General features: G+C 60.0%; 1 protein-coding gene across 1 annotated transcript in view; it reads left to right on the top strand.

Moving 5' to 3' along the window:
• SMTNL2 (smoothelin like 2) overlaps positions 1-3,376 on the top strand; it is an 18,578-nt gene extending 15,202 nt beyond the window's left edge. The window contains exons 4-5 of the mRNA XM_074297615.1: positions 2,252-2,450; positions 2,503-3,376. Of these exons, the coding sequence (XP_074153716.1) occupies positions 2,252-2,450; positions 2,503-3,001 (698 nt within the window). The 3' untranslated portion in view covers positions 3,002-3,376. The remainder of the gene's footprint in view (positions 1-2,251; positions 2,451-2,502) is intronic.
• Positions 3,377-10,017: the final 6,641 nt, after the last annotated feature.

Below are 10,017 nucleotides of genomic sequence, written 5' to 3'. Positions count from 1 at the left end.
AGACAGAGAGAGAGAGAGAGACAGAGAGAGACAGAGACAAAGAGACAGAGAGAGACAGAAAGAGAGACAGAGAGGCAGAGAGAGACAGAGAGAGAGAGACAGAGAGAGACAGAGACAAAGAGACAGAGAGACAGAAAGAGAGACAGAGAGACAGAGAGACAGAGAGAGACAGAGACAGAGAGACAGAGAGAGACAGAAAGAGAGACAGAGACAGAGACAGAGAAACAGAGAGACAGAGACAGAGAGACAGAGACAGAGACAGACAGAGACAGAGACAAAGAGACAGAAAGAGAGACAGAGACAGAGACAGAGAGACAGACAGAGAAAGAGAGAGAAATGGAGGGAGTTTGGGAACAAAGGAGAGAGAGACAGAGAGAGAAAGAATGTGGTGGGGAGATGGGCAGAAGGGGCCTGGAACTGCCTTGAGCTGCCCAGTGAGGCAAGGGGTCCCCCTTTCCCCCCCACTACCTCACACACTCACTCGCTCACACTGGGCAGGGAAATGTCTCTTGGGGAGATGTTTTTGGGGTGTGCAGCGCCGTGGGTTTGCTGGACCCCAGAATGCAGGAGAGTCCTGTGGGGGGCCCTGGTGCCTCCTCTCAGGGAGCTGAGCTGTGTTTCCCTCTCCCCAAACTTTGGGGAGCCAGAGGAGCTGGAAGCTGGTTCTGCCTGGGGGGGGGTCACGGTTCCCACCAGCAAACGGGATTGGGTTAGGGCCCTGCAGTTGGCGGCGGGCATTACCCCCACCCCCAAAGGAAGAGTCAATCTTGGAAGAGAGTGGGGGGGTGGCGAGGACCCGGCTGTGGGCGGCCTCCTCGCGGAGTCTCGTCCCGAGGGGTGGGGAAGGGGCCCAAAGTTTGGGGGTCCCAGGCTGGTCTTGAGGTTTGGAGGCTTGAACCCATTTCCTGGTCAAGGGGCAAAGTTTACTGTGCTTTTGCGGCCGTCCCGGCGGGCCGCATTCCCTCAGAGATTGGCCACGAGCTAAGAGCGAGGAGCCCCGGTACCAGTGACCCGGCCGGGCCCAGTCGGCCTGCGCGGTGCCCCCTCCCCCAGGAGTTCGCTCTGTGGGGCCGAGGGCTGGAATATTCCGAGGCAGGCGCGGCCAGGGAGTTTCCAAAGCCAGACTCAGGATCAGCGACATAAGCCCCCCCTGAAGTCAGGGGCCACAAAGTCATATTAGGACAGCTAACCCCAGGGCTGCAAACAGCAGGGGAGGGTGGCAGCGGCGCTGGGGGCTGGGGGTCCCCGGGGAGAGGCCGGGGGTCCTGGGGAGGGATTGGAAGTCCTGGGGGAGGGGCCGGGAGTCCCAGGGGAGGGGCTGTGGGCCCACTGAGGCTGTTCCTCTGCAGTGGATGGCAGCCCCCACCAGGGACAGGGACGAGCCTGCCCCCCCTCCCCCAGCATCCAGTGCAGAAAGCCGGGGAAGGCAGCCTGGTTTTGGCCCTGCGGGAATGTGCCGGGTCTCCGGTTACAGCTGGAACAAGTGGGGGCAGCAGCTGCGCGCCGGCTATTTGTGGCCGCCATGTGTCTCTGCTGAAAGCTGAACTGAGATCGTCAAATTTCCCGACACGCTCGGAAAATTCCTCCCAAGGAAAAACTGCCCGCGCGGCCTCGCTGCGTCTGGGCTGAGCCCTGCCTGCCCTCGTCGTCGGGCCCTCCCCCCCCACCTTGGGGCCCTTACCCCCTTTCCCCCCGTCGGGGCCCCTCCCCCCCCACCTTGGGGTCCTTACCCCTTTCCCCCGTCGGGGCCCTCCCCCCCACCTTGGGGCCCTTTCCCCCTGTCCCGGGAGGCTCTGGATGCCTGCTACTCTACCTATTATGTGCTAGGTGAGGGGGATACCGAAAAGGCACCGGGTGCCCCCAGGAAGCTCCCAGTCTGAGGGGGAGACAAGGGGCAGCTTTGCGCCCACGTGCCCCGTACCGACACAGTGGAGATGGAGGAGGGCCCTGGGACCTTGGAAAAGCAGGGACTGGAAGGAAGCCAGGAGAAGGAGAGGAGGGGGAGGGGGAGAAAGGGGGGGGAGGGGGGACCCTCGCAGGTGCTGGGGAGGGTCGCCTGGAGGGGGCCCGAAGCTCGGCCGGGCTGGATGGTGAGGGCTGGGGCCGCTGGCCCTCATCCAGCCACTTCCTGCCATCCCTTGGCGGTCGTTCCCCTGGGGTGCGTGTCGATGGTGGGGGAGCCTTAAATAGGAGCTGTGGGGACAGCCTGTGACAGATGGCTCAATTTCGCCTTGACCTTTGGTTTTTGGAGGGCGCCGGGGCTGGGCCGGGGCCTGCAGAGCGTGTCACCGGGCAGTAGCAGCAGGGCACACTGGGCGGTGGGGGCTGGGGGGAAAGGGTCGGATGCCGGCCTCCTCACCGAGGGCTGACTGCCAGCGTGGCGGGGATGGGGACACCCGAGCCCACTTGGCCCGCTCGGTCCCTTGTGCCTCCTCCCGAGGCTGCCCTAGGTGGGTTCTAGGGTCCCGGGTTCTCGGCCTTCCCTGGGTGCCCCTGATGCAGGACTGTGACGTTTATGAATGTGACACACATCTTCGTTATCATTTCAAAGGGAAGGGAAGGCTTTAGAGGAGGCCCCCAATCTTGCGAACGTTGGTCTGAGCCAGAGGGGTTGGGGGTCAGTGTGTCCCTTCTCCTTTCAGGGCCTCTTTACTCAGTTTTCTCCCAAGTCCCCACTCGGACTCCCAAGTCCGAGCTCTGCCTATCCCTGAACCTGGGGCTTAGCTCAGGGCTAGCACATAGTGGGCCCGCAGGGAAGGCTGACCAGGGCTGCCCCATCACTGACCGCCCACTGTGTGTCCATCCCTGTGCCCTGGGGTTTAGCCAGCACATAGTGGGCCCACAGGGAAGGCTGATCATGGCTGTGTGTTCTAGGAACCTGGCCCAGTGCGAGCGCCTCATCGAGGTGGACGACATGATGGTGATGGGCCGCAAGCCGGACCCCATGTGTGTCTTCACGTACGTGCAGTCCCTGTACAACCACCTGCGGCGCTTTGAGTGACGTCCCTGGGCCCGTGCTCCCGGGGCAGAAGAGGCTGGAGAGCCTGGAGGTCAGCCCCTTCGGCACGGGGAGGTCAAGGGCAGCGTGAGGCGCTGGAGCAGGCGGAGAAAGTTTGAGGACGTTGGTGCTACGAGAGCCCCCTTCCCCGAGTACAGAATGTGAAAGGCTGAGGCTCCCTCTGGCCGTTACTGAATCCTGAGGCGCCTCCCTGTGCCCAGGAAGCCCCCCAGCCCCCACAGGGCTCTTCAGGTCCCCCCCAGGCCTTTGTGGGCCACAGGCCCACCCTCTTTATAGAGGGCTGGCTGCAGCTATTTATGAGGCAATGTGACCCCACCTGTGTCAGAGCTCGTTTGTACATAAAAGATGCCGGCTCGGGCTCCCTCTGGACTTGGCTTTTGTCTGGGAGGGGAGGTGCGAGCCACCCACCGGGCAGCCGAGCCCTCTGTCCACCCCAGCCCCCTACCCACCCACCCGCCCGCCGGGCAGCCAAGCCCTCTGCCCACTCTGGCCCTCTGCCCGCCCAGTGGGTGTCCCCAGCGTTTTTGTAGAGAGAGAAGTTATGATTTGGGGAAGCTCAGAACCCGGGCTGCACCTTTCTGGGGCTCAGCCGCCTTCTTCCTCCCTGAGCAAAGCTTCCCCCCTTGATGCTCCCCTCCCCACCCTTTATCCCCCAGGCCTTTTTCCATTTTTTCCTGCCACCCTGGTCATACAGTTCTATAAAACAGCCACACGACTGCCCACATGCTAAGAAGCCATCCTCCTGTGACCCCCGGGGGTAGGGAAGAGCAGTTTCTGCACCCAGAACTCCCGCCCCCTCGGCCCCTTTGCCCCCACTCACTCAGCCAGGGTCCTTATCTCCTCAGGGAGTGAGCAGCGGAGCTTGTGGGCTACAAAGGCCAGGACCCAGCCACTGTCCCAGAACTGCCATCCAGCCCAGGCCAATAATGAAAATACTCAACATTTATGTAGCGCCCACTTTGTGCCAGTCACTGCAAGGCACTTTACAGACATTTCACTGAACCTCACAACAGTCCTGGGAGGGAAGTGTTCTTAGTATCCTCATTTTACAGGTAGGGAAACTGAGGCAGAGGTGAAGGGACATGTTCAGGGTCACACAGCTAGTGTCTGAGGCAGGCTTTGAACTCGGCTCCTTTTGATGCTAGTTCTGCCATTGGGTCCAGCGTATCATGGAGCCGCCTGTTGCCTCAGCCCAACAGAACAAGAACAAGAGTGACCCAAGGGAACGAGCCCTGAGGAGGTCACTGAGACCAACTCCTTGTGTCAAAAGTGTGCTGGTCCCACGAGGTGGCGGGTTCTATTTCCAGCCCAGTTGTTCTGAGCCCCCACTTAGGCCTGACACGGAGGCAGGTTGGGGCTTGGGGGCGGAGTTAGTGCATCTGTGCTCAGGGCCCCTTGTCGGGGTAGGGGCTGGGGGTTTCAGCTGGCTCCCGGATCCGGTCTGGGCCAGGATCTGCTCCCATGGCTCCGTACTCCTCAGAGAAGCCCTTGGGGTCTGAAGGTCTGGGCCCTGGGTGGGCTGGGCCCCAGCTTTTTGCAAGACATTTCTGCTGAGGTTTAGGAGATCCTCTTTCTGGGTCCCCGGGGGAGGAGCCCAATGGGCTCTTGGGATCAATGTGATGGGAGGTCCTGCTGCGTCCCAAGCACTGGGATCCATAGCACAGGGACTAAGGGGGAAAGATCCTAAAGAGACTGGGGCAGAGCAAGGAGGAGGGGGATCCTAAGGCAACTGAGGCAGGGTGTAATGTCCTGTTTGTCTCTCAATTGTAATCCTTCTCTGGGAGGAGGTTTCTTTTCTGTATAATCTTTTCCTCTATGAGCAGGTTTCTTGGGAGGCTTCTGGAGCCTCCAGGCAGAGCCAAGGTAGAATCTCAAATCCTCTTCTTCCTGAATCCTGGCTCTGAATCTCCTCGAGCTTCCCTGAAGTTCTCCCGGGAAATCTTGTTCTTCTCCCAATCTAGACTACTCTCCAGACTCAATGTTGCCTCCTTTTATCCTCCCAGAGAATGGGCTTGTGGGCATTCCAAAGTTGTAAACTCCTTTAAAGATGTGAACTAAAGGTGTGAATTCTGAACTAGAGAATTACCAAGTATCAACTTACCACCTAGTAAGAACCTAACATCTCCCCCTTTCTTTTGATTTAGAACATAGGGTGGTCATGGCCTTCAAACATAAATCCATCGATATGGCAGGCATTACACAGAATTACATAAATTACATAAGTACATAGTAACATAACACATGCTAGAAGTGATGTAACAAATAGCATGATCAAATAATCATAAATTGAGAATTTATAAATGTCCATAAGTCCATTGTCCATTAGTCTCATCTTGTGTTAGGAAGTCCAATGATTCCTGCTGGTTTTTAAAGTTCTTTAACAGTCTTCTTATTAGCCATGCTCTTTCAGTGTCAGGTGTTTCTTAGATTTTCTACTTTGTTTTGAGGTCTTTCTCTTTTTCTGTCTCTCTCTGATGGACTCATTGGCACCCAAGAAGGAAGGGGCAAGAAGGAGGAGGTCCTAAAGAAATTGGAGTGGGGGCAAGGAGGGGGTCCTAAAAACCCATTTCAGGACTAGAGCAGTTTCCCGGCACCCCCGTTTCAGGGCTTTCCAGCGTGTCGTTGTCTGGGTCCAGACTGACTCAGAGTGGATGCAGTTCTGCTTCTGGGCTGGCTCGGAACAGGCGCTTCCTTCTGAGAACCAGGAAGAGACCATCCTTTGTCTGGATCGCCACCTCACCTTCATCACTGAGGGGGGGGCTGCCTCCAACTGAGACCTGGCACACAGGCTGCGCTCAGTCAGTGCTCCCCGGGGCCTGGCACACAGGCGGCCCTCAGTCAGTGCTCCCTGGGGCCTGGCACACAGGCAGCCCTCAGTCAGTGCTCCTTGGGGTCTGGCACACAGGCGGCCCTCAGTCAGTGCTCCCTGGGGCCTGGCATACAGGCGGCGCTCAAAAACGGCTTGCTGCCTCCATCGTGTCTTGCTCGCCCCTGGGCTCATCTGGGGCCGTGCAGCCCGAACCCCTGGGGCCTCCTCCTGGCCCTCCCTGCCCTCGGCCCCTCACAAAGGTTCCAGAGTGGCCTTGTTGGGGTTCTGCTGGCCGGGTCAGCGGGGCGGACAAACTTTGGGGGCTCCGGGATCAAGCCCAAACCCCTGCGGGCCCGGCTTCTGGGGGCCTTCCCCGCTTTCAGGGGCTGTTTCACCCCCGCTGGCTGACACACATTTTCCTGGGAGCCCAGGTCCTTCCCTGCCACCACCCTTCAAGGCCTCTTCAGCCCCAGGTGTGGAGCCCCAGGAACAACCCCCTCCCCCCCCCCCCCCAGCATCCGGAGCGGATCCCGGGGCTTTCCCGCATCCTCCGGGAGGTGCCGCCCCCTGTGCCCCGCCCCCGGCCTCGGCCAGCCCCGGAGCCGCTCGGCCCTGCCAGGGGCGCTGCGGTGCGCGCGCCCGGGCACCCGGGCTCGGTGCGTTAGAGCTCCGGCCCAACTTCCGGGGGCCGCTTCGGGTGGCTTTTCTGAGCGTCCCCTGCTCTCACGTGGGTCCGGAGCGGAGGGGGCCGCCCAGGCTGAGCCCGACCTCCGGGAGGCGGAGCCGGCCAGAGACGCCCCCGCCCGCCCCAGGGCTGCCAAGGTCCCGCACGTGGGCTCATACTGACCTCTGCCGGAAGGGGCGAGAAATGGTCACCCCGAGCAGAGATTGCCGGGTCCGCGGGCTGCAGACCCTCCCCCACGCTTTCCGAAGCGGTTAGAGGGAATCCCGCCCCCCCCCAGGGACTTTGCTCCCCGGGTTCATCCCAGCCAGAGCGATGGGACAGTTTCCGTTCCCCCGGCTTTGCCCTCGATAGGGGCAAGTTCTGACGCCGGCGCCCCCCTCTGCCCGGCGCCCCCCCTCTGCCCGGCGCCCCCCTCTGCCCGGCGCCCCCCTCTGCTCGGCGCCCCCCGCTGCCCGGCGCCCCCCTCTGCCCGGCGCCCCCCCTCTGCCCGGCGCTCCCCTCTGCCCGGCGCCCCCCTCTGCCCGGCGCCCCCCTCTGCCCGGCGCCCCCCTCTGCCCGGCGCTCCCCTCTGCCCGGCGCCCCCCGCTGCCCGGCGCCCCCCCCCCCGCTGCCCGGCGCCCCCTCTGCCCGGCGCCCCCCTCTGCCTGGCGCCCCCCTCTGCCCGGCGCCCCCCTCTGCCCGGCGCCCCCCACTGCCCGGCGCTCCCCTCTGCCCGGCGCCCCCCTCTGCTCGGCGCCCCCCTCTGCCCGGCGCCCCCCTCTGCCCGGCGCCCCCCGCTGCCCGGCGCCCCCCCCCCTCGCTGCCCGGCGCCCCCTCTGCCCGGCGCCCCCCTCTGCCTGGCGCCCCCCTCTGCCCGGCGCCCCCCTCTGCCCGGCGCCCCCCTCTGCCCGGCGCTCCCCGCTGCCCGGCGCCCCCCGCTGCCCGGCGCCCCCCCCCCCCTCTGCCCGGCGCCCCCTCTTCCCGGCGCTCCGAGGCACTCCTTCCCCTGGAAGCTGCTGTCAGGGTGCTTCCCTCCAGGGTGTTCTGGGCCCTCTGGCGATGGGGGCTTCCTTCGTGCCTTTGGGGCCGGTAAGAGCGGGGCAGCTGGACACAGTCCCCGGCGGCGGCGGTACCCCAAGTAAGCGTTCCTCCGGGCTCGGGGCAGAGGGAAGAAGCAAAGCCCTGGGCGGCGGCCGCCTGGAAGCTAGCCCGGCACCCCTGCTCACAGCCCTGGTCTCCCATGAGCAGAGAGGCGCCGCCCGCGGGACGGGGAAAGCAGCTGCAGGGGATGGGCAAAAGTGCGGAATTGGGAGGAAAGCCGGAGGAGGGGTTCGAGCTGAGAAACGGGAAGAGATCGGTTCAATGAAATAAATGTAGCTCAACTCCCGGCAGCGAAAACCTCCACCTGGGAAGGTCCAGGCGGGAAAGGCGAGCTCCCTGCCGGCAGGAGGTGGGGGGCTACCGGGACAGAATAGAGCATACACCCTCAGACACAGTATTCCCAACGGATGTTTCTGCTTATTTGTTTTTCTTGGTCACAAGGGAGGGAAATTAGTGGGAAACAAAGATGAAAGGCATCAATAAAAGATATTAATTTCAAAGTAAAAATAAAATATATCTAATGCTGCTCTGAATATTTTACAAGGGATAGTTCATGAAAATCTTTTCCTTGAAGTCAGAATGAACGAAGTTCAAATCCCACGGGGCTGCCTGGTTTTTTCCCCTGTGCTTGCCTCAGTGTCCTCATCCATAAAATGGATCTCCCAGGTTGTGAGAGATGATGCTTATAAAGTACTTAACAAAATGCCTGGGACACGATGGGTGCGTCATAAATGTGGTTATTTTCTTCTTTTAGCTGTGTGGATTTATTTGGGTAAAAGTTTTTTTTTGTTTTTGTTTTTTTGTTTAAATCAAAACACTATATTGTCTTAAAAAAACAAAACAAAACAAAACAAAAAAACTCTCCCTGGAGCCCAATTAAGAATTTTCCCTTAAATCATGATTGCAAAAGATAAGCCTCCATTTCTTGTGGGTTTTATATTTAGCCTCCTTTCCCCATGAGGCACTGGCTGTAAAGGGCTGTGGGATGCTGGCCCAGATGACTTCCCCATTTCCCAGTCGTTCTTGTGGAGGGCACGGGCTCTCTGGGTTTCTTGGACCCTGCCTCGCTCTAAATCTGTAACTTCAGCTCAGGGGAAGCTGAGAACGGGGGCTACATTGGCAAGGCAGTGAGCCCCAGTATAGTGAGCCCCCCGAGGTGAAAGATTTTGTGAGCCTCCACTGCTCCCGGCTGAGTGAGAAAAGCAGTGGAGAGCTCGCCTGTTCCAACTGCTCCCCTGATTTTTCCATTTCTTGGGGCTTTAGTTGCTGGTAGCCAGTGGTTGGTTCGGTGTAATTTGGGGGACTCCTTCCACAGAGCTGGCCGTCCCCACTCTGGGACAAGGTAAATACCGAGCCCTCGGCCTAGCATCCACTCCTTCCCCAGTTTTATTTCCCTTTCCTCCCACCGTGGTGCTCTCAGCCCAACATGGCTCACTCACTCCTGGGCCTTTGCATGAATTAAGCAGCCGCAGTGTGCCAGGCACTGTGCCCAGCCTCGGGGGCAGGAGGCAAGGGCAGTTTCTAGGAGCACTCGCCACCCTCACGTCCCACTCAGGGGGAAGGCCTGAGAGGGGCCCTTGTCGCCCTCTCCATGGCTATCTTTTGACTTCTTCCCCCATCCCTCCTGGGCTTCCTTCCAAGCCCAGCCTGGGTATTCTGGCTCACCTGGGCCCCTCCCTCCCTGTGCCTCCTCACTGTCAGTGCTGGGTGTTAGGGTTCTTACAAGGTGCTAAGTCACTGCAATGGCCAGAGACAATAGTTATCTAATCCAGTATGATTGATCTGACCCTAGGAGGAGATGTTATGGGCCAGAACTCGAGACAAGAACCTGAGTAGAATTGAGACAATGCTAATTTAGCATTGATTTCATCCTACAACCAATAATGTTTTCCCAGTGATGAAGTGGTTGGCGTGTGCTCAGTGGGCAGCATATAAGCAAGAGGCTCTCAGGGCCAAGGAGGACTTCGGGAGATTCAGAGTCAGCATTCGGTCAAGGAGATTCACAGGTCGGGCAGAAGGAAGGAAGACAGAGAAGTGAGGGCGGGCCGTCCTGTGGAGAACACGGAAAGCAAGATCCCGAAGCCTCCAGAAAACTAGCCGAGCCCCAGGAAGGAGACAAGAGGCAGTAAAGGACTTTAACTCCTGACTGCATTTGGGATTACTGAAGTGAACAGAAACTAAGGCTGCCTCCAGAAGCTCCCCAAGAGATCTGCTCTGTCCTGGGCTTGGTCCCACGGGCCAGGCCTGGGGACTCCTCCAGCCAGTCTGTCCTTTCTCTGCTCTCCATGGGCCCCAATTAACTCCTGGGTTTATGATGGGACAGAAGACACGCCTTTTCAGAGCAATGTCTTTTCTGGAAGTGTGTTTCACGATGGCACCAGGCAGCCCTCCTTCCAGACTCTGACCCCTTGGACTGGGAGCTGC

This window comes from Sminthopsis crassicaudata, chromosome 3 (assembly GCF_048593235.1).
Source record: "Sminthopsis crassicaudata isolate SCR6 chromosome 3, ASM4859323v1, whole genome shotgun sequence".
In the NCBI taxonomy this organism is placed as follows: domain Eukaryota; kingdom Metazoa; phylum Chordata; class Mammalia; order Dasyuromorphia; family Dasyuridae; genus Sminthopsis; species Sminthopsis crassicaudata.
Note: the sequence above shows the minus strand (reverse complement) of the source record. Positions and strands in the feature narration are given on the sequence as shown.